Source organism: Lissotriton helveticus, chromosome 12, assembly GCF_964261635.1.
Source record: "Lissotriton helveticus chromosome 12, aLisHel1.1, whole genome shotgun sequence".
NCBI classification, from domain to species: domain Eukaryota; kingdom Metazoa; phylum Chordata; class Amphibia; order Caudata; family Salamandridae; genus Lissotriton; species Lissotriton helveticus.
In genome coordinates this window covers 677635451-677663244 of record NC_136073.1, presented here as the reverse complement: position 1 = coordinate 677663244, position 27794 = coordinate 677635451, and the positions used below count along the sequence as shown (strand labels likewise).

General features: G+C 46.6%; 1 protein-coding gene and 1 long non-coding RNA gene across 4 annotated transcripts in view; one reads left to right on the top strand and one right to left on the bottom strand.

Annotated features, from left to right (window-relative positions):
* LOC144798450 (uncharacterized) overlaps positions 1–27794 on the bottom strand; it is a 1486395-nt gene that overhangs the window by 1176050 nt on the left and 282551 nt on the right. The window lies entirely within an intron of this gene.
* The window catches only part of C12H16orf86 (chromosome 12 C16orf86 homolog), a 257140-nt gene that overhangs the window by 46609 nt on the left and 182737 nt on the right, over positions 1–27794 (top strand). For both annotated transcript variants that reach the window (XM_078669328.1, XM_078669327.1), the window contains exon 2: positions 27440–27597. In XM_078669328.1, coding sequence (XP_078525454.1) covers positions 27440–27597 — 158 coding nt within the window. The remainder of the gene's footprint in view (positions 1–27439; positions 27598–27794) is intronic.

Genomic DNA, 27794 nt, shown 5'->3' with positions numbered 1-27794 from the left:
GTCAGTCAGTCAAAAATTCTTTATTTCGATTAATTAAAATCATAAAAGACAATACAAGGAACATGAGCCTCCACACCTTAAAACGTTTAAAAAAAAACAAGCATTAAATTTTTACAATTCATAAATGCAATGTCTAAAAATCAATAAATACATAATATACAATATAAAATGACCCTTAACCAGCGGCTATTAGATCTAGTATAGGGTGCATCATTTGGTAATTCAAGTTAAAACCATGGTCCCCTTTTGATCCCACGGAATGATTACATTTAGAGGAGTCTTCTTTTGTTTACCCGGGCTGCGGCCGCCAAAAAGCTAGCCACGCTATAAGTAACCTGAACGGAACCAAGCATTTGTAGATATGTGAGAGCGGGCCTTACTTGTACAAAACCAGCATCACGCAAGATTGGATATAAAACATTTTTACGCGCCTCTGAGTAATGATCACAGAACATTACCAAATGGAGTGTGTCCTGTGAGGAAAAGTTATCACAAGAACATGGCACTACATCCTCAGGTTTCCCCCATTTAGGAAATACACCCAATGTAAAGTGGATAAGATTGAACCGAAATCTGACCAATAAAAATCGGTGGAAGGGCTTGGTGACGCACTTCAGATACGGTTCAATAAATGGGGAGGATTAATAAGCCATAAATACTTCTCACCACTGGTTATCTCAGCTCCTGTGCCTCCCTTTCTGCCTCCAGCAGGTTACGAAAGTTGTGTTTGATCCACCCTATGTCCTCCTTTATAATGGCCTGTGGTGAAGTAAACAAATCAGGTCGGCCCAGCCTGGCGCATGCCGCTCTAACATACGCCAACCATGGGATCCTGGGGGCGCTAGGTGGCGCCAGACCAAGATGGCCGCACTGGTGTGAGGCTCCAGCCAGATCGAGCACCTTTCCTCATCCTACAGTGATCCTGACCGGAGATATCTGACCAAACATCGCTCCATAGTGTCCGGGACACCGTGCTGCGCTCAGCGATACCTCTCTTGCCGGGGAAACCTAGCCGGCTGCGGAGATAACGGCCGGCAAGCCCGGGGCGGCCTGCTGCTTTGGTGTGGAAGCTTCTTGACATCGGCCTGTCTCACCAAGAAAGGCCGTGGCTTCGCGGCCTATACGGAGCGGCCGGAGGAGGCCTCCCCCCCTGGGGGCACCGAGACACCTGGGAGGCCGGGGGGCATCACCAACGTCGGAGCGACCCTGCCAGAGGTGAGCGCCACCTGTAGACTGTAGCTCCCTGGCGCTGTGGGCATGTTCGGCCGCGTTTACACCCTTGCAGGCCGGACATCAATTACGGACTGAGGCCCTCCATTTTAGCGATTGCGCCGCGGTTTACATTTGCCGGGGGCATTTGACAACCATAACGTTATTCACAAAGCCACAGAAACTCACCCAGCTGGCGAAGCTGCCTCCCCTTCTGCTGCCCCTCCCCGGAGACTCCCCGATCTGCGGGCAGGCCGCCCACGCTAACCCGGTGCTGCGCGGCCTACAGGGACCCAGCCGTAATAACTGCTGGTAACGTATGATGCATTAAGGGTCCACTGACACCTGCGCTGGATTGCTTGCTCCCCTGCGATACCACCGAGGACTTAGCCATCCTCCACTCGGGGCTTTCGCGAGCATACACCCTGAAGAGCCTCGTCACTGCTGCGACCCGCTCCGTCAATCATTGCGCCCGACACTTCCCACCGGCTCACCTGAAGCGGATCACTAGGAGGGGGCTCCCCCACCCCCTGAGCGTAGCGCCATCCCAGCTGCTTTCTCGTGTCTGCGATCTGGCAGCCGGGCTCCTACATCATAATCTGCAGTGGTAGCGGCGCAAATCAGTACAGGGCCTGAACTACCGGCGGCCATTGCGTGGGACATCGGTCCGCAATATAACCGCTTCCCGCGTTCTGAGTCCGGTGCACCAACTGAGAGGGGGGTGCGCCTCGCAAACAACGCGGGCCAGTTAACTGCAACTTGCTCTCCCCCTCCCTGGGGCTGTAGGTTTGCTGAGGGGTCTATACACGGAGGCCCGATAGCCCTTCCTAATTACAGAGCGGCTGGGACACAAGGCGCCCTCCCTGTGCAGGCTGCACCTGCTAACAGCCTTCTGCTTTGTTTACTTTTGACTCTCTGGGAATTGCCCCATAGCGAGTATTGGAGATCTCCTATTTGGCACTGCTTCCCCTATAATCACATACTCTGCTAATCCGCTCCTGTGGCATCTCGCCGTTCCTCTGTCTGTAGATGAGGGAGATTTGACCGCGGCCTTGCTCACAATTCGTCTAATCCAACACCGGATCTGCCTGAAACACACGGAGTCACCCCAGGAAGCCCTGGGTCCCTACTTACTCGGCTCTGTAAGCGGCATTGGAACTTCAGCGCCCACAGGTCATTGGCCGCTCGCCCTCCTCCCGGAGCCCAACCACGTCCCATCATTGCGCGTGTTCTTAACTACAGAGACCGAGACACGGTGTTGAGACATGCAAGAGAACTGGGGACTGTGAACTATAGCAGCACAACGCTATCCTTTTTCCCCGATTTCACCCCTTCGGTCCAAGAGGCCAGACGCAAATTTGCAGGAGTTAAAAAGAAACTTGAAGCACAGGAGATCCCATATGCCATGCTGTATCCGGCAAAATTAAAAATTTCTCATCAGGGCAAGCACCATTTTTTTCAAAATCCACAGCAGGTGGAAGACTTCATCAAGCAATACAGGAAAGAACAGAACAGGGAAGATGCAACACGTCGACGCTCCAGGTCACAATCACCAACACGTCGACGCTCCAGGTCACAATCACCAATGTCACAACAGGACTAACCTGAGGTACTGTTATGCTGGCCTTCGGGTCAAAGTAGTCCCTGGTCACTGATTATGCGAAGACTGATACCTACGTGCCCTGGTGAGGTACTTGTTCTGCTTTAAGTCTTACTGGTCTATAGTATAACTGAGTGCTCGATCACCCACCTCCGTCCCGCAATAGATGACCGGGGTAAGCCTGGTTGACTGTGGGTGTAAGTAGGGAGGTGGTTGGCAGGTCTGGTGCCCCTAGTTTCTGACCCCCAATGGGTGAACCCCTAAACTCCCCTTCCCTCCTTAGGGCAGGGGCTTATGTAGTACTCTTTTTGGTTTTGGTTTCGTTTTGGTTTTGGGAGGGTGGGTGGGGACCATATACCCGGCCAGTTGGGGTTGCCGGTGTGGGTGGGATGACACTCCGATCTAATGCTGAAGCTCTTATAGCGTCAGTAACGCATGTTCGGGGCCGGTCTAGTGGGGGGATAATGGGGTGGCACTGTTGTCTCTATGATATTGATTGTACTATGATCCTTGATGATGCACCTACATGCTACACAAATCTTTATTTGTTTGAATGGGTGACGTAGCGGGCTCGCAGCCGGCACAGCAGTTTCGGCTGGTCTCATGGAATATTCGCGGGCTGAACAACCCGCGAAAGAAGAGACAAATTCTGGGTTACCTGGACAGGCAGGGAGTGTCAATTGCCATGCTTCAGGAAACCCACTTAAGGCCAGATAGTTCCCCTCTGTTTGCGTCTAGATGGGCCTCATGCAAGGTGTTCTCCTCTTATTCAAACTATGCCAGGGGGGTGACAATCTTGGTCAGGCGAGGGATGCGTTTTAAACCTGCTGGGACCGAGGTAGATTTAGGTGGTAGATATTGCATGGTCTGGGGGAAACTACACTCGCATACTGTCCTCTTTGCCTGCTATTATGGCCCCAATACAGACGACACATCCGCACTTCTTACGATGTGGGGTAAAATTCAAACATTGGGCATAGGCCATGTCATATTGGGAGGAGACTTCAATACAGCATTGGAACCGGGCCTGGACAGATCTCACCCCCAGGCGTTGCACTACACTCATGCCCAACGTACATTATTGACTATTGTTGAGGAACACCACTACATCGATGCCTGGAGGCACTTACACCCCTCCCTCAAACAGGGTACACACCATTCTGCAGTGCATTCCACATGGGCGCGGATTGATTACGTGTTCCTATCGGCTGGCCTCATGTCTTGGCTAGTTAACACCCTACACCTTGCCAGGACATTCTCAGATCATTCGCCAGTCCTCCTAACACTACGCATTCCCATTGATGCCTCCCCATATTTAAGCTGGCGCCTAAATCCTGCACACCTCCCTGATTTGGCCTTCAGGGCGGAACTTGAACATGACATACAAGACTTCTTTGAGCGTAACATGGGGTCAGTGTCGAATCTCACGACGGTATGGGAAGCCTTTAAGGTCACGGTAAGAGGGTGGTGTATTGCTAAAGGAGGTGGTGTCCTCAAATCACTGTGTGGTGAATTGCGCAAGTTAGAAACTGAGCTCCGAGACCTTGAACGGGGCATGACTCACGACACGCGGGGGCATACATCTAAAGCTCTACTCAGGGAAAAGCTGAATGAGTATGCGGAAGTGGCGGATGAGGAATGTAAGTTCCTAGGGAAACCGTACAATGCGCGCGTCTATGGCGAGGGTGATAGGCCCGGTAGGGCACTTGCTTCTGCTATCAGATCCCCAAGATATAATAACTATGTCGCGACCTTACTGGACGAACATAAAGCCCCGCAGAGGGACCTCGCAGAACAACTCCGCATTCTCACTAATCATTACTCCACACTATACACCTCCCAAAGATCGACACCTATCAACTTACAGTTGTATCTCGACGACACTGCTATTGCGTGGATTGGCCCATCCCAGCAGAAATTCTTACATCATGAACTCGAGCTGGACGAAATAAAAGACGCTATCATGTCTATGATGTCGGGCAAATCACCTGGATCTGATGGGTTGCCAATTGACTTTTATAAGGCCTATATCCATCTACTCGCTCCAATACTGAAACAAGTTTATTATTCGGCCCTTGAAGAGGGGACTTTGCCGATCACTATGCGTGAAGCCCTTATAACATCCCTGTTGAAACCAGGCAAGCCTCCAGAGCACTGCGACTCTTACAGACCTCTTTCATTACTAAATACCGATGTGAAAATATTGGCGAAAGTACTCGCGACACGCCTTAACCTATTGATGGAGCGTCTGGTCTTGCCTGACCAAGCGGGATTTGTCCCAAATAGGGCGATGTCACATAACCTGCGCACCCTTCAGGCTGTACTGCAGGACATTGATCCTCGATGTGAGGCTGCTGCAGTTTTCCTAGACGCCACAAAGGCGTTCGATTCCCTCAAATGGGATTACCTTCTGGCCCTTCTGGAATGGATGGGGATCCCCTTTAACTTTCTCGATTGGATCCGACTGCTATATTGCAAACCGCAAGCCTCAGTCCTGCTAAATGGCTCCCGTTCAGCCCCATTTGAGATCCGTAGGGGTACCCGGCAGGGATGCCCGCTCTCCCCAGTTCTCTTCGCGATCGCCATTGATCCCTTGGCGGCCAAACTCCGTCAACATCACAATCACCGCTCTCTAATATACCCAGAACGCCAGCTGCTCATCGCATTATATGCTGATGACATGACCTTATATGTACACAAACCGCAAGATAACCTTAACCCTCTGTTGCGCGAGATTACCAGATTCTGAGCCATATCGAGGATACAGATAAACTGGTCAAAGTCTGCTCTATTCCCCTTGACAGACAAGACTTTGCGTTTCCCTCTGGATTACCCCCTAATATGGGAGACAGATGAAATAAAATACTTGGGCATCACAGTGACCAGGAACCGGGAAGCTCTCATTAGGGCTAATTATGGTACTGTCCTGGATAAACTGACCGACACCATCACTAAGTGGATCCATCTCCCACTGTCAATGGCAGGGCGCATCTCCCTGATTAAGATGGTGGTTCTCCCCAAGCTCCTATATCTTTTCACTAATATACCGTACAGTCCAGGCGCATACTTCTTCCGCGCCCTCAATTCCCAATTATCACGGCTCATTTGGGGCGGCAAACAGGCCAGGATTAGTCTGAAGACACTCATGTTACCCTATCACCAAGGTGGATTTGATGTTCCAAACTTTCAACGATATTATGACTGTGCCCAGGGCCACTTTGTTGTGTACTGGTTTCATCCTCCTCCCTTTATGAGGCCCAACCAACCATTGGGTTATTTATACACTGCAGCTCGTATCATAGACCGAGACCCAACCACGGTAGACTGTACGGTACAGGCTTGGAAGCGCATAGCTGATACTATGGGGGTCGAGTTCCTATATTCACCATGTATGCCCCTAGCGCATGACCCCAGACTAAGTGTCTCCTGTGAGGAAATTGGCCGTAAAATGCTCACGAAACTGGCGATCCATACATGGGGCGATCTATACCTCCAGGGGCAATTTCGCACATCGGCTCAATTCTTTGGGGATAACACCCCCTCAGTGATGGATACGTTCCTTTATACTCGGCTTCGTCAGAATGTCAAGGCGGTCACACCCAGTTTCCCTGATGAGCCGGATACTATGGTGCCCCTACACGCCCTCCTACAAGCTGACACCTCGAGACATGTAGTCTCCATGCTATATAAACATGCGCAGGTTGCCCCATCGCCCCCACCACTAAGAGCGCGACGTGACTGGGACAGGGATCTATACACACCATTGTCGGACGAACAATGGGATGAAAGCTGCTCACATACCAATGCTGTGACAGGCAATGCACGTCTCAGACTGGTTCATTTAAAATTTTTACACCGACTCTACTATACCCCTGCCAAACTGTTCCGCTTTGGACTTCGGGACAATGACCGCTGTTTAAGATGCAGAAGCGAAGGTGCAGACTTCATCCACCTGGCATGGATGTGCCCTGCTGTAGCAGCATATTGGAATGAGATATTTAAGGCATTGTCTGACATGACATGATCTGGGTGGACATCGTACCTTGTCCTAAGATTGCCCTACTGGGCCAGTCGAATCCAGCGATAAAAGCACATAGGAAATTTTTCGCGCTAGGCCTCCTATTAGCTAAACGCCATGTTGCGTGTCGATGGGGCCGGGGTCGAGCGCCTAAATTCAAGATATGGTTGAACACAATGTCTACTTGGCAGGATCAACTGCACAATTATGCCGAACTTCTACCACAAAAGTCACGTCCTAAAGACCTATGGGGCCCCCTCACTACATATCTTCTTCGTGAGCAGGGCGAGGATTCGTCAGAGGCGGGAAGTAACAGAGAAACAAGCTAAGCTAACCCGTCCACTTTACCCAAGCCTGAACCAGGATCCCAGATAGCGGGGACTAATAGAATCCCTCCCCCCGTGCATCATCCCACTTCTAAGTCAGTCTGCATGATAGGCCCTGGGGCGGATGACTCGGGACACTGTGCTGTCCTTTGATATTGGAGGAGACTAGAACACGTACCATACCAGCAACAGCTACCCAGCCGATGGCTTGAGTGCCGTTCATCCCCATCACCAGAATGTTTACGCACTACACTAGAATGTCATGTGTAGCACAGCATCCAAAGTACGTTACATACTGTTGTACTCACAGATAGGATCATAGACTACTCCCCCCTCCCCTCCCATGTCAGCCAGAAAGGTTAATTGGGTGCAGAGTGCCATTATCCCCGACGAGGGTCACTTTTCGACACGGACAGTATCGCTCTGCAGCTCTGCACCTCAAGATCCTTCACGCCACATACGAAGTATGGTGGGGAAATCATGGGAGGGAACAGATTATGTTGGTTTTTTCAGTTTGTTATAAATGTTAAAAGAAACCTCAAGGATGTTTGAATATACCTTGCTAACTTACTTGCTAGATAATGCATCCTTAAACAGCTTACATCGACTTTACATCGCGGCCGGCCCAAAAGGGTTGTAGGCGACATGCTGTGTTAAATAACTGTTGCTTTACCTTGTTAGATGTACATACACGCATGACTCTGTCATCGATAGCTGCCGGCCTGCGGGCGCAGGTTGTAGGCATTAAGCTGTGTACTCTTTATTTTGTCACTAATAAAGGTTTAAAAAAAAACAAACAAAAAAAAACATGGGATCCTGTCTGCCTTCTCCAGGTCCAAACAATCCTTGAGGATTAAATGGTTAAGGGTAATCTCTTCGCTCAGCCAGGTTTTTACCCAGCAAATCAGTGGGGCCATTTTTAGGAGATCTGCAACATAGCCCAGTGCCACCTCCGAGTGAATTGAGAATGTGGGAGATGATTGTGGTAGTGACAGAAGAGATCTAAGGAACCTGTTTTCCGCAATTTGTATTTTGTTCGAATCCACATAGCCCCAAATTGCCGCACCATAGGAAGCGATCGCCAGGGACTTAGACTTATAAATCCTTAGCATGGCCTCCATGGGTCTAGCTCCCAATCTCTTGGAGAAGTTCAAGAGAGCCTTCGAAGATCTTGTGACTACGTTACTCTTCAACTTCATCGGAGGGCCCCAATTTCCTTTCTCGTCGAATAGTACTCCAAGGTAGGATAAGGAAGGCACCCTCGTCAATTCCTTGCCGTTACACCTAAATGTTTTAACCTTTGTTTTCTTACTCCGTGCGCCAGCAACCATTGGGATTTTGCGATGTTAACTTTCAGATCCAGGGCTTCCATGAAGCTGCCGAAATGGTCCAGCAGCTTCTGTAGGCCCAAGCTCGTGCGTGCGAGCAAAACGGCATCGTCCGCGTACAGGAGGACCGGGATACCCAATCCCCCTATACGCGGAGTGTCCAGTGTAGCAGTCCCTAGAGATTGTTCAAGGGCGTTGATGTAAATAGTAAAAAGAAGAGGGGCCAGTATGCAGCCCTGTCTGACCCCCCTTCTAGAACTAAATTGCCTGGTACATCGGCCTTCCCTCATAACCCTAACAGAGGCAGAAAGGTCTTGGTGAAGATCCCTCAACAAATTGACCAAAGATGCATCTAAACCGAGCTCGTGTAAAATAAACCATAATTTTGAGCGGTTAACTAAATCAAATCCAGAAGAAAGGTCCATAAAACCTAAATATAAAAAACCCTCCCTGGCCACAGTATATTTGCTTATAAGGAGGTGTAAGTTTAGACATTGGTCCATAGTACCCCTATGTTCTCTAAAACCGAACTGAAGGTTAGAGAGCAACCCCTGCCCCATAGCCAATCCCTCACTCTCTGGAGAATTACCCTACCCAAGATTTTGACGGCAGAGTCAAGCAATGAGATTGGTCTATAACAGGAGGGGTCCCCTCTATTCCCCTTCTTAAAAATCGGTACAATCACAGAGGAGGACCAAGAGGGAGGGAAACCAACTGTGGATACCGCATTAAACACGTTGGCCAAGATCTTAGACCAAAACTGGGGATATGTAATATACAAATCTGCAGGTACCCCATCTGGGCCTGGAGCCTTGTGTCTAGTTGTCTCTCTGATTGCTTTTTCTAACTCAGTTGGGTCAAACCTTAGCGGTAAAGCATGCTGTTCAACAGCTGTGGGGGCCGGTGTTGATCCCCTCTGATATAGGTCGTAAATGCTCTCAAAATGTTGGAGCCAACTGTCGTCAGGAATCATGCAGTCCGTGTCTAGGTTCTCTTGTTCTGAGAAGAAAGGCTGATTAATAATGGCCCAGAATTTACTACTATCTCTTAATACATCAGCGGATTGAAGGTTTTCCCAAGCCTCCTCCTTGATGTGGCGTTTGCGAGAGCAAATGGCAATTTTGTACTCCTTGCGTAGTTGAGCTATTAGAGCTCTATTCCTTGGCTTATTCTTAAGGGCCTTAAATAAGGCGCTATGAGCCTTTGAGCAGTTGTTGTCAAACCATTTAAGGGCCTTCCTCGGTTGTGTAATAACGCCCATCTCTAAATCTTTGGCGATCTGCTTGCATACCACAACATAGGCTTCCACAACGTGGGCCTCTGCAGCAGTGCCATCCAGGTAGATAGCCAGGTTGGCCTCGCATTTGGTGGCAAGGTTCTCAAAAAAGACTACAGGGACAACCCTGTTCCATTTGATTCGTCTCCCCTGATCAGTGGTCGATAGGAGCCTCGGCGCCCCCCCTTGAATCATTTTGCGCCCTAGAGACGACAAGATCAGCCTCAAGCAAAACAGGGTTGTGGTCACTAAAAGTTGAGGTCCCTACTCCTTAGGTTAATGATTTAGCTAAAACAACAGGGGATAAAAAAATATAATCAATAACGGAATTTGCGCCTCGCGCTGTAAAGGTGGCGGCTCTTTCCTCTCCCGCACCAATACCTGGTTCAAATAAATTCATGTATGAGAGGAGGGCCTCAAGGGCCTCCCCCTCTTTACTGTGCTCAAAATGGGGAACTCCCTCCCCAAGTGACCCTCCATACTCGCCACTATAACAGTCCCACAAGCAAGGGTGTCTATTAAAATCTCCCAGGAGTATCACCTCTGGGGAGGAAGACTGCTCCTGATTGTAGACTGACAGATAGTGCTCCAAAGCCCTGAGGTGCTCATTTTGAGATGAACCCTCCCTGGAGTTATAAAAATTGATGAGTAAAAATTTCTGCTGATCTGAAACTGTCCACTCAATTATTAAGAAATTCTTTGAATCAGTTTCTAGGTGTTTAAAAACCCCTACCAAATTAAGCGAAAACAGCACGAGCAAGCCCCCTTTAGGTCTACCCACTGTTCCAGGAACGGCGGGGATAGCAAAGCTAAGGTAGCCATCCAGTAAAAAACTGTGCGAAGTGTCCCAGGTTTCCTGGAAGGCAGGGATATCGTACTGCCTAATGAAGTCCAACCAATTAGGGTCTGTGCCTTTGGATCTGATACCCGCCACATTCCAGGTCAGAAATTTGCATACGGGTGAGTGCGTGCCTGCCTCAACCCTCTCTTCACCCGGTCCGCAAGGTAGTCAATCATTCAACTCCATCGGGGACAGGGGAGAGAAGCGATTAGACAGACCTAGGTCTAGGATAGGTGCCCGGCTGTGCTGAGGGACTGGGGAATTACCAGCAAGACCCCCATTCGCCCCCCGTACTGGCTCCTGTGTGGTTCTATAGTGTGAGGCGTTGTTGGGCTGGTGACCTAATGGCTGTTGACTGTTGCAAGGGACATGTTCCCGTTGTAGCACCTGAGGGTTACCAAAAGACCTAAAAGGCCTAGATGGTGGGTAAAAGAACCCCAGGGGAAGAGGTCTAATGCCCTTGTTTGTCAAAGCTGAAGCGTCCCAAAATAATCTCTCAGCACTGGCCTGGTTATTGAAGTTTACCACCACACAATCCCCTGGGATGGATTTTAAACAGCGCCCCACCCAACTAACCCTCCTTGCCATAATAACAGATCTCTTAATATCTGTGCCTCCACTATTGAACTGAAAACACCATTCCCTGGCCAACAACATAAGATCATGGGTTGTTTCATTTGAACCTGCCCTTGGTGGGGGGACTCCTGTAAAGACAGCCACTAGAGGGGCCGCCTCCGGTGGCAACTCCAAAACACTGTCCCTATGAGGAGCCAGCCTGTTCTCATCTAAGCTGTAATTATTCCTATTGCTAGCTCCAGGATTACAGTGCGCTGAACCAGCCCTCAAGGCCCCCCGCCCACTGTGAGCGTCTACTTTAACAGGGCTTCTTTCCCATAAAGGTACTGGAGCCTTGTTCATCATGTTGCCCATGGACTCTTTAGTGGGGGCTCTATTGAGGTAAACCGGTGTCCCCTTGTGCCCTGAGTGTTGCTTGAAAAGAGCATTGATTTTCTCACATTTAGACAGTAGCCCTGCTACGCATGTGTTCAACGTGTCCACAATGTCTTTCGCGATGGCTACCAGTGCTGGCTCCAATCTTGATACAAATAAATCCTCAACCAATTTGCTACCATGGTCCCTTAGACTAACATCCGAGTTTGCAGGCTTGTCCTTGAGATTTTTCCTTCTAGAAGGTTTACTCATGTGCCTACGATTGCGTGTCGGATTCAAAGATGTAGCCAAAGGGGGTGTATCCATGTGAGGCGGGGGAGAGTGTGGAGATCTTAACTGTACATTCGTCACCTCCACTATGGGAGTGGGATTAGAGATCATGATCGTAGGTTCAAGCGGGACCCTTGGGCAGTGTTCTCTTTCCAATGCTGACTCAGTGTCTACAGAAGCCAAGCCAAGTTCTTTCTCTGCACTAGCGATTTCTTTCGTTAAAACCTCCACGGCTGATGTCAAATAAGATATAATGGAATCGGATTTCCTGGGAATCTTAGCGTTTTTGCCTTCATGATCGCCCCGTGATAGCTGCTTCCTCTTACACATAGTAAAATCTCAGTGGAGTGGCCCAGCCCGGCCTCCTCTGGCCCCGGACGGCCACAGACGGGCCAGCCCTTGTCCCAGCGCCGCCCGCGCGCGTCCCGCGGGACGGGAATGGCGAGCTAAAGATATCCGGTAGGAAGGGGGCGGGGCTGTGCAGCGCTGGTGTCTCACGGGACCACGAGTCCCTCGCGCTGTACGCCCGCCGCTCTGCCTCTCTCGGGGTCCCTGGAGTCTGAAAAGCTGTGGCCGTGAGTAAGGGCAAAAGGTCAGTCCCAGTGCGCTGCGTCTCCCGACATCAAAAACGAGAATCGCCAAGCGAGACTAGCCACCAAAAAATGTCAAGGTACCATCCGTAAAATCGGGAAAACCTGCACAGAAATCGCAGATAGATTGGGCATGGTGGATAGACGCACAGAAGCCCTAGAGAGCACAGTGGGTCCATTAAAAGAACAAGCATCCTCCCAAGACAATATGTTAAAGGATGTCATGTGGAAGCTGGAGGAGGCCGAAAATCGGCAACGTAGGCACAATCTAAGACTGCTCGGAATTCCAGAAAATATTGAGGGAAGTGATGTAAGGGGTTTTACAATAAACCTCCTGAAAACCTCTCTGCCGGAGTTAGCGCACTGGGACTGGGACAAGGAAGTGCAACTGGTGCATAGATTTCCTCTTTCAATGCCGAAGCGACAAACAAGGATACCCACGGGTGATCCTATTCTACTTTAGGAACTTTTTACTCCGGCAGGCAGTCTATGATTTGGCCGGACCTAATTTGAAAAGAAAAGGATACAACTTTATGTACTTTGCTAAGCCAGACTTTGCACACGCCACAGTAGAAAGAAGATGGAGGCTTAGACAACTCATCACCCCCTTCCAAAAACCCCGGGGCCTCTGCTTTTCTACAAAATCCTGCAAAACTAAAAATTGTCCACCAAGGGCGGAATTCTTATTTTTCCTCAAAAATACAAGCCCAGAAGCTACTTGACAAAATCTTAGCAGGGGGGGAAGAAACCCAGCTAGGCCAGGTCAATTACTCAGGGAACATGAACTTTGTGCGGAGAGCCGGGTGGGAGGATAGGGGTAACGCTAAGGTTAGGATAAGTAAAGTGACCAAATAATCCTAATGACTAGAGATGTATATAGGTGATTCTTTTTGACATTTAAGGGCACTGTGTTTGTGTTTATTCTTCTGATTATGAGGGGTATTTCCTCTTTTAGTTTTTTTTTTTTGGAGTTACACAAGTGGGCTCGAACACAAGATGGTAGGATGGGAGGATGGGGCGCGGAGGGGGAGGGAGAGTGGATGATACAGATGCTATCACTCAGGCTCAGGATTGAGCCTGACTGCCACAGAAGGGAGGGGGGGGGCGGTGACACAGGCACACAGTAGGGATAGAACCCATAGTCAGGGCTAAAGTAACAAGTTCACAACAAGTGGCACAGTTAAGTAGGGGGATGACAATCAGTACTGGTAAAGCATCAAGGTTAAGTAGGGTCAGGATCCAAAATTCAGAATGGCTAAGTTAAAAATATTATCCATTAATATTTGTGGCCTCAATGATCCAAAAAAAAGGCAGAGAACTGCAATAGGTCTCAGATCAACGGGGGCTAATATTGAATGTCTCCAGGAGACACATGTGGAGGGGTCTCAACTGCACCTTTTGAAAACTCTCGGATATAGACTGATTACAGCCACAACACAGGCAACCAAGACACGTGGGGGGCCATTCTGGCTACAGGAGGTGGGCGCCAATTCACTAGATCTGCAGCCGACAAGCTTGGGAGGTGGGCAATCACGGAGTGCCAGTACAGCACTGGGAAAAAAATAACTATTTGCTCCATATACGGGTACGTTACGGACGATCCAGACCTGCTGGGATTTATCTCTAATGAACTAGTACACTGGTCACTCCCAATGATTGTATGCGGCGATTTTAACCTGAATCTACCATCTGATTGGTGGCTGGGGACCAATTTTGTATACCGAGGAAGGAAACCGAGGGTATTCAGAGCACTTCAAGAACTATGCATTACACACGGGATGTCGGATTGTTGGCAATCTAAACACCCCAATAACCCAGGATTTACTTTCTTTTCTCACCCACATTCTAGGCTAGATTATGTGCTCGCCTCCCATACTATAATATCAAAGTGTCTTATAGATAGACTACCCAGGGTCGTGTCAGACCATAATCCCCTAATCTTAAGTATTGATATCGAAGGGATGCAACAAGATTATAATAGGTGGACATTTGAAAGGGCTTTACTACTAAATGAGAAATACTGTCAACTTATGGATAAATGGATACCAGAATTTTTAGAGGACAACCTGGGCAGCGCACCGATAGAAGTGGTGTGGGACACACTCAAGGCAGGAATTAGGGGTGAAACTCTCCGATTTTTGTTAAAATCTAATCGGGAGTCGAAACAAAAAATAAAAATACTGCAGGGAAAATTAGCAGGAGCAGAGGAAGGACTTATAAGGGCAGTTCAGGGGGGTTTGAATATCGAAGGGGCACTAGGAGAGGTGGCTGTTGCAAGGAACAGAGTAGCAGACATCTTCATGGAAAAAGCAATATGCAAAGCCGCAATGAATAAGGAGAAAGCATACGAGCTAAGTGAGAAAGTAGGACATCATCTTGCAGTTCGCACAAGACAACAGAATATGGCGAACATGATTAAAGATCCTAAAAATGGCCTTAAGCAAGATCCCAAAGAGATAAGGGCAGCATTTCAAAATTACTATCAAGAACTATACAAAGAAACTATCAAAAATCAAGAAGAGATCGAGGAATATCTAGATCGGGCTATGTCAACTCAGCTCCCACAGGTAGATCAAAACAGCTTAGTAGAAATACCCCAGTGGGTATAAATTCTACTATCAATAAATAGTCTAGTCCCTGGAAAGGCAGCTGGGTTGGATGGAATACCTGCAGAATTCTATGCCAAATTCCACAAACCACTGAAAGGAATAATTTTAACTGATCTAATGATCCATGTCTTCCAAGGAGGGCAACCACCAGGATCATGGGCACGTGCTAACATTGTGGTTTTTCTAAAGAAAAATAAAGATCCTACAGAATTGGGCTCCTACCGCCCAATCACATTAATAAATTGTGACTCTAAAGTCTATTCTAAATTATTAGCTACTCGACTAGCACCAATCATACACAAGATCATATCAACCAGACAACATGGATTTGTTCCAGGTAGATCCACCACTGATCATGTTCAGAGGGGGATCACACTCTTTGACATATCGGAAGTAGCAGGAGACCCTATGGCACTTATACTATTAGACGCAGAGAAGGCCATCGATAGGGTCGCTTGGCAATATCTATGGACGATATGTCAAAGAGTGGAATTAAGGAGCAATCTATAAATGCTGTCCGCATGTTATTTGTCAATCCGGAAGCTGTTGTCATGATAAATGGGGAAATGTCAGGGAATATCAACGTGACTAGAGGGACAAGATAGGAGTGACCATGTTCCCCCTTATTATTTGCAATATTTATCGACCCTTTTATTCACAGACTAGAAACCAATTTGCCTATATGACCAATCAAAACCCCAAACGGCGACACCAAGACTTTAGCATACGCAGATGACATCGCAATAGTCACAAATGATCCAAGTTAAGCAGTAAAAATAATGGAAGAAGAGGCTAGTCATTTTGGAGAGATCTCCTGTTATAAACTAAACCAGGATAAAACCCAGATAATCATCAATAATAAAATCACCTATAAGGATGACAAGATAGTGGAAAACGCCATGTATTTAGGAGTAAACATCACCTCTAATCTAGATAAACTGGTAAAAATTAACATGGATCCACTCATGAAGCAAACGGTAAAAAGCCTCAGCCGATTGCATAATCTACATCTAACCATAATAGGTAGATGTAACGCTATTAAAATTTTATTTTTCCTCCAAATGTTTATACTTTTTTAGAACCATATGCCTAAACTTTGACTCACAGATATTTAAAGACATAGACAACATATTTTCCCGATTCATCTGGGGATATAAAAGATCGCGTAGAGCTTATAGATATATTTTTCTCCCGAAAGAGAGAGGTGGCCTCGCCGTGCCGAATCTCAAAGTCTATTGGTGGGCTACGATACTGAAATATAGCAATGTGTTACTAGGCCCTCATGGGAACCTTGGACAAGAGAGGGTGGTTCCAACCCCGCAAGAACTCATTCTTGGTAATGAAGCAAGAGAACATCTCTGGCGACTGACATACGATTGTCATTTTAAAAAAGTCCGCTTCAAAACACTAGCTAGCATCTAAACCGCATGGAATCATGTACGTAAACTCCTGGGGATCGAGAGGTACTCCTACTACAGGACTCTGTCCAGAAATAACAACCTTCCAGAGATTTTCATTGACACATGCATGAAAAGATGGTTAAGAGCGGGGTTACCCGATGCGGTACCTTCTACGCCCCAACAGGCTTCAAATCATTTGAAGAGTTAAAAAGCAAATTTGGCCTAGAACATAGAGATTTTTTTAAATACCTACAGATTAGAGATGTTTTAATGAAAAAAGGGGGTGGAAGAGCGAAATTCCAGAGAATTCAGACAATCAAATTAATCAGCAGAAACACTGCAGTCAAAATTGGGGAAATTTATAATAATCTAGTTTCCGCATTTCCGGATGATATGCACAAACACACTCTAAAATCGCAGAACAAGTTAGATATAACTGAGGGATCAATTCAGAGGGCTTTTAAGCTTTCCCAATCAATACTAATGTCGACCAGGTTGCACGCCCAATAATATAAAACATACTTTCAATTGTATCACACTCCTAATAGAATTGCTAAGTGGGGCACTGGCAAAGGTACAGAATGCCCACGATGTGCGCTGTACGAAGCTGACATAACACATATGTTCGCTACCTGCGATACACTCAATCCTATTTGACGGGAAATCTCTTCCTTTCGATCAGATATTTTTAATATAAGAATAGAAATATCAACAGGGGAAATAATGTTAGGAATGAATGGGGACATCCGACCAAACGGAATGCAAGGGCTCTTATTTATTTCAATGGCTGTCTACAGAATATGTCTGGCATCGGCTTGGCTGGATCCAAACCCACCGACTTTCCAACAGTGGCAGGCACGACTGTTGGCAACATACAGTTTAGAGATAGCTATTTATAGTAGGAGGGGACTGAAAAAGAAGGGACTATGAATCTGGGATCCTCTAGCACAATTGATGCAACATTTCGGGTCATAATGGCTATCTGGGAAAATGTGATTAACGTGACTGAAACATTATGTAACGTGTATAACGCTATTGATATGCCTGACTATGTATATATAACAACATGCCTGGAGGGGAGGGGGGGAAGGGGGGTGGGGTTAAGTGGGACGGTTGTCAAAAATTAAAAATGTCTCACTAAAGATTTGTTTAAATTAAAAAAAAGGAATTGGATTGTGTTATTTTGTGTATAAGGTCTAAATCACCTAATTATTTTCGTAACCGTGATAATAGGTTTAACCACAGATTTTATATTCTAGTCGCCTTTGGTATAAAATTACCCCTAATCACTGCTTTCAGTGCTCCCCATATCATTACTGCCTTGAGCTCCCTCGTATCATTATGCTGTATGAAGTCTTCATTGCTTTTAATCATATTGTCCACCAGAACTCCGTCCTTTAGGAGATCGTCTGTTGTGAGCGGAGCCCATCAGCTTGCATGAAACTGGGCCTTGGTCTGAAAGAGTAATGGGGTATTGGACTGTCTCCTAAATCTTTTGGGAGCAGCTTTTTATCAAATAATGAGTAATCTAAACTGACATTACTGTTGTAGGCAGCAGAGCAGTGAAAACATTTGGAACCCAATGGGTGTCTGGAAGCCAATCATCAACCAGCCCCAAGTCATCTAGTTGGATCCATCCTCCCTGGGGAATGACTAGTGTCCCTCTGATCTGTTCTGGATTTTAGCCATGGTAAAGTACTAGATCAAATTCAGATTATCTTCAAATATTATTGGGTCTGGGGCCTTACCTAGTATATTTGGGATCGTTCAGCCCAGGTATTCTTCTTGAGTCAGATTAGCCCCATAAATAGAGGTCAGCTCTAAAGGCGCCCCATTATGGTGCCCCTTAATAGACACCTATCTGCCTTCTGTGTCCTTAAGGGACCTTTCTACTTAAAAGGGATATCTGCAATGTATCAGGATAGCCACTCCGGTGGATTTTTTACAACCAGAGGAGAAAAGTTGATTGGGGAAGTGCCTGCTTCTTAGGCTTTGTTGGTCCTGGCGCAATAAATGGGTCTTTCATAGAAGACCTAAATCCGTATTTATCATGGAGAACTTGTGTCTAATTTTTTTTTCTCAAGTGTTTAGACCTCTAACATTATAGATAAAATTATTTAGTGAGAACATTGTGAAGTGTGTAGTATCGGGACACCCTTCTTTGTTCCTACATGCTGCAGCCTTTCCCTTATCCTCTTAAGAGTTGTGAGTGGCTATAACCCTTCCCTTCTCCATTTTCCAACATATCCCTCCCTCCCTCCAGTCTCGTGGGAGCCTGAACTCCATTAACCAATAATATAAATTGGTTTAGAAGTCCAACCTGCCATAACATGGTCTACATCTAGGTTATGAGGACAGATCTCTATGAGCGGCTTTGATCCTCCAATCCCGCCGTGAGCCAACATCTGTGCCTCATTTGTTCAAAAGTCCTTCCTTGGTTTCCTCAGCTATAATTTGGTCCATCAATTGCCAACACGTCATATTTCATCAGTGGGTTTTATCTTCTCCTCAGTAGATTCAGTTCCTCAGTGGTGAGCATTGCAAATTTTTGGGAGATTTTCCAATGCTGAATTGTGTCCCACCATAATCTCCTCTTCATGTGGGTATTGTTATCCCTTTCGTTGTGCCACTTTATGCTTTTCTGGGCTTTTGGATTGGGGACATTCCCTCGTCGTGGCATTCCACTGTTGGGGACAGTCCTAGTATTTCACAGGCCTCTTCCAGGGATTTCATGACTTGCTCTCTCCCCTACCATTTGTAGTGAAGCTAAACGAGGTTGCAAATCTATATTTGATATGTTGTCCCTTAAGAAGTGATGTCACCTGTTTGAAGGCTCGGTGTTTAAGGAGGGTGATATGGGAGAGGCCTTGAAAAATCTAGATTTGCAGCCCATTGTATCAGATTGGCCCTTCCCTTCTTGCTGCTCTCATCACCCCCTTTTTTTTTTCAAAGTGTGGTAAACAAGCAAGGATATCAGCTCTCATATTCTGTCCCTGGGTCCACCCTCTCGATCCGTCAATTCAAGTGGATGTTACTATCTGTCATTCAATAATTACCTCAATTAGTTCTTGCACATCTTTTTTTAATATCAGTTCCCTCTGTTCCCGGTGTCAAACTTCTGATCAGAAGATTGCATCAGCAAGACAGATTCTCTTTTTTTAATTTTAAATCTTTATTTAAGTAAACAAGAAGAGAAGAAATACAACAAACATACACAGTGCAATAGCTGAGTTTATGTCTGGACTGGACTACATCCTTCCTCTTCGGCAGAACCCAGAGAGTCCGCCTCCCACCCTACCGATCCGAAGCAACCAACCTCATCTGCAGTGTAGCATCTGCATCATCTGCAGTGTAGTGTAGTGCAGTGAAGCATAAAGGATTACCACTGGCTCACCGTTCGAAACAGAATCCAGTTCAAGTCCCTCTGTATCGTGTTCAAAGCGCTCAATAATCAAGGACCTCACTTTTTGAAAGAGCAGCTGCAACCGTACAAACCTAGCAGAACTTTACGTTCAGCCACACTCGGCCAACTGTTTATTCCCCGCACAAAGACAGTATCCTGGGGTGATCGACGTTTCCTGGTGGCAGCCCCAAAGCTCTGGAATACTCTACCCCTAAACATCAGGCAGAGCCCCTCCCTCCTTCACTTCCGTAAGCTCTTAAAAACTTGGCTGTTCGATCAATGACCCCTCCGACTCCTCGTCTTCTACCACAAGTAACTGGTTCTCAGCGCCAAGACGCCCTAGGGTATATGCTGCGCTTTATAAATATAAAAAATAAATAAATAAATAAATACCCCAGGGCTCGTCCCTCAGCCCGACCCTGTTCAACGTCTACATGCCCCCCTCGCACAAGTAGCCCGCCAACACGACCTGAACATCATCTCCTACGCCGACGACACCCAGCTCATCCTCTCCCTCACCAAGGACCCGTACACCGCCAAAACTAACCTCCACGAGGGAATGAAGGCCGTCGCCGAGTGGATGAGGAGCAGCCGCCTGAAGCTGAACTCGGACAAGACGGAAGTCCTCATCCTCGGCCCCACCCCTTCGGCCTGGGACGACTCCTGGTGGCCGACCACACTAGGAACAGCGCCAACACCCACGGACCACGCTCGCAATCTGGGATTCATCCTCGACTCCTCCCTCTCCATGTCTAAGCAGATCAACGCCGTCTCCTCCTCCTGCTACAACACCCTCCGCATGCTTTGCAGGATCTACAAGTGGATCCCAACCGAAACCAGAAGAACGGTGACCCAAGCCCTCGTCAGCAGCAGGCTGGACTACGGCAACGCACTCTATGCAGGAATCCCGACCAAACACCTACAGCGACTGCAACGCATCCAGAACGCCTCGGCCTGCCTGATCCTCAACATCCCTCGACGCAGCTGCATCACCCCCCACCTAAAAGACCTGCACTGGCTACCCGTCAACAAGAGGATCACCTTCAATCTCCTCACCCACGCACACAAAGCACTCCACAACACCGGACCAGCCTACCTGAACAACAGGCTCAACTTCTACACCCCCGCTCGCCAGCTCCGCTCCGCCAGCCTCGCCCTCGCCACCGCCCCGCAAATCCAACGCACAACGTCCGGCGGCAGATCCTTCTCCTTCCTCGCCGGCAAGACCTGGAACACCCTCCCCATCCACATGCGGCAGACCCAGGATCTGCTCACTTTCAGGAGGCTCCTCAAGACCTGGCTCTTCAAGCAGTAGCAGCAGCCCCCTCCTCCCAGTGCCTTGAGACCCTCACGGGTAAGTAGTGCGCTTTACAAATTCTATGATTGATTGATTGAACATGAGTGGGATGCCACAATAACAAGTATGTCTTCTGCAGAATGCCTCCTACCGAGAAAGCTCAATTCCTGCCTGACAGGGCCCACCATCTTCTTCTGTTCTATCTCACATTTGGAGAACATGCTAGAGGCTCATCATCACACTTGTATTGTTAGAGGAACATCAAATATAATTTTGATTTCCTGGCCTAATCGATCAGTGAAAGTAAAACATCCTACTTAATTTATCATTCACTAAATGCAGTGGAATATATGATATCACGATTATCAGTCTGTTCCAAACCTGAAGTTAAAGAGTCCACCGTATCTGCCCAGCATGCAATGTCTTACACTGCTTTGTCATCAGTCCTGAATTCTTAGTCTGCGCTCTTTGACCAGTGTGCACTCCAGCATATCTTTCAGCCAGGCAGTGACCACAAGCCCTTTCGGCGATATCCAGTGAATGACTTCCCCTAACAATTTATTCATTTGAATCTAGATTGTATGGCAATCAATTAAACTAGAGCACAGGTTGTATCCCATTCCTTGTCAGTGAAAGGTCCCTACAGATTTGCCTTTCATTACAATCTGGCCATGATAGGGTGTTGCGCTCTATCTCCCATAAGGGCTTTATATAATCAAGAAATCCATTTTCGGTCATCTCCATCTTCCAGCAACACCTCTGGCGTTTCAGATACCCGAGGGATCATGAGAAATTCAGTCTGGGTCTTCCTGGCTGTACGAAATATCTTAGCAAATTGCAAGAATTGTCCTTGGCCCACTCCAAATGTCTTGCATGCTTCTTTAAATGTTATAATTGAATCCCCCGGATAGGATTTCATAATGTAAGACACCCACCTTCTCCGGACTGTGAGAGTGACATCACAGGTTTAGCAAATTGCAAGAATTGTCCTTGGCCCACTCCAAATGTCTTGCATGCTTCTTTAAATGTTATAAATGAATCCCCCGGATAGGATTTCATAATGTAAGACACCCACCTTCTCCGGACTGTGAGAGTGACATCACAGGTTTAGCAAATTGCAAGAATTGTCCTTGGCCCACTCCAAATGTCTTGCATGCTTCTTTAAATGTTATAAATGAATCCCCCGGATAGAAGTTCACAATGTAAGACACCCACCTTCTCCGCACTGTGAGAGTGACATCACAGGTTTTGTCTTGAAACAACTTGAGCTGCCAAATGGGTAATGCTCTCGCAAACAAGGTAGCTGCTAAGAAATTTCCCCACTGCAACATCCAAAGCCACTGCCTCTCTCTGTACAATTAGTGGTAGGTTAATTGATTAATTCATTCCTTGCATCAGCTAATGGTGGAGCACATGCAATTCTACAGTACCCATCGGAAGATCTTTCTCCCAGCTCTCGTCTTTATTACACCAAGCTACAGCGTATTATAATTGTGTGGCTAGGTGATATAGCTCTGAGTCCAAGCCCTCTCTGCATTAGATCTCTTTTTAAATGTGCCAGTTGCACTCTACATCGTTGTCCCACCCAAACCAACAAGGTTAGTAGTTGAACAAGGGATCGGACAAGCTGAATTCTGCAAAGTATAAAGGCATCTAGGGAAAAAACCATATCAGCCAACGCCACCTTACCCATCACCAAGCCTGGAAGCATATTGCAAAAAAAAACACGGATGTTGTGAAGCCTTCAATAATCCTGTCTATGTTATAAAAGTATTGATGGTCAGCAGAGTACTCTATGTGCATTCCCAGATATCAGAATGTTTCAATTTACCATTTTAAACCCACCTCCCATAGTTCCAAAGGGCGCAAACATGTGTATACCGCCAGCGGGAATAGCACGGTCATGTTGGCGTTAAGTGGCAAGCCACCGATTCTGCCAAAATTTCTTAGCACCTGCTTTTCTTCAAGGATTATCAACTGTTTATCAAGAGTGAGGAGGAGAGCTATATATTCTTTCAGCTCTAGACTTCTTTCATTTTATGTGATCTTCAAAGAGTAAACTGTATCGCTGTTGTTGATATCTTTCCTTATTTTTGTGGGTTTCTATTTCAGAACCACATGAATCTTCCCAATTGCAGCCTTTATCTTAGTGAACAATTGAGTTATAAAACTCTTTGCAAGTCGTTTTCCATCGTCTCTAGTGGTATCTGCTGCTTCATCCTGGTCCTTGCTTGCATGCTTGGCAATGGGGAATCAGGCTTCCGGGTCGCTTAGTCTTGCAACCTGGCTCCTGAAGTCCCAGGATTCAGGAACCTTAATCTACCACCCAAATGCATGAGCATCCTAAAAGAAGCACCCAGGCCTACCACACGAGCCTGTTATGCTGCCAAATAGAAACGCTTTGTTCATTATTGTCATTCCACACAAATTGACCCTTTGACACTAAGGGCCATATGTATCATCATCACCATTTGCGATTTCTAAATAGCGATTTCTAAGGAATCGCTATTTAGAAATCTCAAAGTGGTATGCATGTAGAAATCAGCTTCTTTTTGGCGATTTCTTACAATTCCTTAATTGCGATTAGCAAATTGCTAATCGCAATTAAGGAATCATTTCCCATTCATTTCTATGGGCCAGGAGGCCCATAGGAATAAAGGGGAAATGTGCGATTAGCAATTAGCTAATCGCAAATTTGGAATATTTACAAGGGTGCAGGGGTGTCCAAAGGACACCCAACTGCACCCCTGAAAATGACATGTGTGCGCATATGGCGCACACACATGCCCTAAGGGCATGTATGAGCGTCACGTGGCACCTTTTGTTTTAAAAAAAAATGCTTTTTCAAAGGAATTCACAACTTACCACCAACTTGAAGTTGGTGGTAATTTGCGAATCCTTAGGGTCAATTAGCAATATTTTTTTGCTTCATACATTGCATTTAAGGAATCGCAATTTTTGCGATTCCTTAAATGCAATCGCAAATTGTGCGATTCCTTATTGTGAACCACATTTGCATAATACATACCATATTGAGAATTCGCATTCGCAAAGGCCGAAATTCTGTGAATTTCGGCCTTTGCGAATGCGAATTTCAATGATACATATGGCCCCTAGGGTCCAATATATAGTATGCTAGCTACTCCATCTGCAAACGTGGTCTAGCCTTCATTTTGATTTGCCTTAACCTGGCTGCAGTGGCTGCTTACCTTCAGAACAGTAAACAAATCTCTCTCTTCAGAATACCAGCCATAAAGGCTTTCATGCAAAGCCTCAAGAGGGTCCTCTCACCTTGGGTCCCCCCAGCCCCAATGGGGAATCTCAACGTTGTTCTCACAAGACTTTTGGGCCCACCTTTTGAGCCTCTCCACTCCGGCCCCCTCCGATTTCTATCCTGGAAGGTGGCTTTTCTTGTTGCCATCCCTTTACTCCGGTGTGCTAGTGAGCTCCAGACATTAACACTAGAAAAACCTTCCTTTCAATACACAGGGAAAGGGTTTTCTTCCTCACCAACTCCAAGTTTTTTCCCCAAAAGTGGTCTCATTCCACCGGAACCCTTCCAATGAATTTTTTCCACAACCTGACTGGGTTGTCGAACTGTCTCTCCATACCTTAGATGTAAGGCAATCCCTCATGTACTACAAAGACAGAACAAAACCTCTTTGTTGCATTTTTTAACCCCATAAAAGGAGGGCTCTATCTAAATCAGGCATAACCAGATGGATACTGAAATGGATTCAAAAATGCTACGCAAAAGTCAAGAGAGTCTGGTCTTCTTCTTTGAGAGCCAACTCTACACGAAAGAAGGGGGCCTCTATGGCCTTCTTAGGAAACATTCCCATAGATGATTTCTGTAAAGCATCTAAATAGTCCACAGCACTCACTTTCCCAAAAGTGTTGGCCAGGCAGAACTCCGTACTCTGTTTCAGTTCTCTGCAACACCCACAAGCTAGCCATCGCTTTTATGGGGAGGAGTTCTTTACAGTCCATGCACAGCATGTGTATCTACAGCCATACATGCCTCGAACGGAAAATGTTACTTACCCTGTAAGTCTCTGTTCGTGGCATGTAGTGTTGTAGATACATAAGCGCCCACCCTCCACGCCGGACGTTTATGGCAGTTGCAGTAAACACACTTTCCTAATACACTCTCTTTCTCTTGCATTGACATCTTTCTATAGATCGCTTCGCACCACCTTGCGGAAAAACAGTCTAACAATGAGTCAATGCCCATGTGCATTACCAACAAGAGGAGGAGTCACAAAACCTTGCGGCTCAAAAGACTTCTTCAAAGAAAAACAACTTGCACACATCTGGGTCCAAAACTAGATAGCAGGAGTATGCACAGCATGTGAATCTACAGCACTACATGCCACAAGTAGATGCTTACAGGGTAAGTAACCTTTTCCTTTTTTTTATACAAATCAAACTTAGATCACACGTACATTGTAAATTCTAAAGTTATACCTTAAATTTATAATTTATGCACCGCCTTCAAATTACATTACCTTTATTTATTCTTACTATACAAACCAAACATAAACTACACAAACATTAGACATTCTAGTTAAAGTCATACCTTTAATTCATCATTTAAGCACCATCTTCAAATTAGTATAACTCGAGCACTCTGTACACAGTGTTGTCAACTACATTAACTATAACTCACGTCTTTATGACGGAGTGCTTATACCCTTTCATATTACATCACTTAAACCATGTGAAATAATAGCATTCACAGCAACACTTCTGACATCTCAAATCACATCATTTGTGAGAACACTCTGCATGGTAGAGTGGAGAATTATAATTAATGTAATGTGGCTAGCTGGTTGACAACACTGTGTACGGAGATGCGCGAGTTATAGTAATTTGAAGGTGGTGCTTAACTCCTTGACCGCGGTGCGAATTCCACCGTGGTGCTGAAGTTCTAATTAGTGGGCGGGTTGCGTCAGCCAACGGACGTGCGCAACACCAGCGAGGTAGTGCTTGCGGCGGCTGTTGGCCGACGCGAGCACGGAACGGCTTTATCCTTTGGTTTTATATATATATATATACACATATATATACACACAGACATATACATATATACATATATTCGGCATAAAGACGTCCAGCAGCAGCATGCAGCAGCAGAACAGACGAGACAAACCCGGTGTTTGTGAGTAGTGATTTTAATTACTCATCACCATACCGCAATGACGCGTTTCGGTGCAAACAGCACCTTGATCACATATAAATATATATATATACATATATATACATACACTAGCAGCCTGTCCCGACGTTGCCCGGGAGCAATTAGGCTTCAGGGCCCCCTCCCGCCCCGCTTTTGTAACCTGCAGACGTCACTTTTTCCTCCTGTAATTTACTTTGCTTCAGGGCCCCCGCCCGCTCCACTTTTGTAACCTGCACACGTACGTTTACAGCATCTAAAACCCCTCTGGTTACACGTCACTTTTTTCCCCTTTTCCTCCTGTAATGCACCGTTTGTCTGACATTTGTAGTGCACCGTTTGCCTCCTCTTTCTTGTTCTCAGGCTTCCCCGACTGCCGCCCGCCCGTCCCGTCCCCCGCCTGCCCCGACCCCCACCTGCCCCTACATAAGTGCCCTTACCTCCGCCAGCGCTGCTCCCGCTTGTCCGCTCACACCACCGCTCCTCCCCTGCCCCATGTCCGCCGCTCCTCCTCTGCTGCCGGTCCTCTGCTCCTGACGTCACCGCTCCTCCCCCGCGCCATGTCCGCCGCTCCTCGGACGCCGCTCCTCCCCGTGCTCCTAACGTGACCACGCACGTCGCGGCCGGCGCTACTTTTGAGGGAGTACTTTTTTTTTAATCTAACATTTTAAATAATGTTTATTTTTTTAATTTATGTAACCTATAACCATCTACACACCCTGCGATTTCAACGGTGTATCGAGTGTGTAGATTGGCGCAGTGGTTCCCGAGTTTACCCGCCTCAAAGCCTGAAAGTTTTTGCTTTATTATAGTAGTATAGATATATATATATATATATATATATATATATATATAGTACAATTGTTTATTCCCACAATATTACTCATCCTCATTATGTAAGGACAGCGACAATGAAAAGTAGGGCTCTGTGTAAATAGATGACCACCTTTTAGCTATGCCTCCATCAGTGTTGAGGTTCTTTTTGATTACTCACCAATTGGCTCTCAGTTCCTTTAGACTAGTAACACATAGGTGTATTTTTTAGAAAGAGCTGTGACCAATCTGCTTTTAGGGCCTCATTACTTATGCTTTCACTTATCCTCAGTCGCCTCCCACTGTGACCATCTGTTTCTTTTCTTCCATAGTGGGATGAAAGTGGTGACGCCATTCTGGTAAATGTCAAGTTATATGAAGAAGAGATCGAGTTACTCGGAGAGTTCCTTCCTGAGCTAAGGAATTTCAGAAGCATCTCAATGCTGCATGGATTGCTGTGTACCTTTGGGTTCAAGAAAAAAGTTGCTAAGTATGTCAGCATGTCATATTTGTAGACCCAGAGCAAGAATACAAAACATATTTTTACCTCCAACTAGAAACAGTTTCAAAGGGTACTGACTCATTTCTAGTGAACCAATGACTAAGACTCATTCTGGGAATACCAATGTGGTATTCCCGCACCCAGAATTGCCAATACTGAGGAGATCAGTAGATGTGTCTGTATGT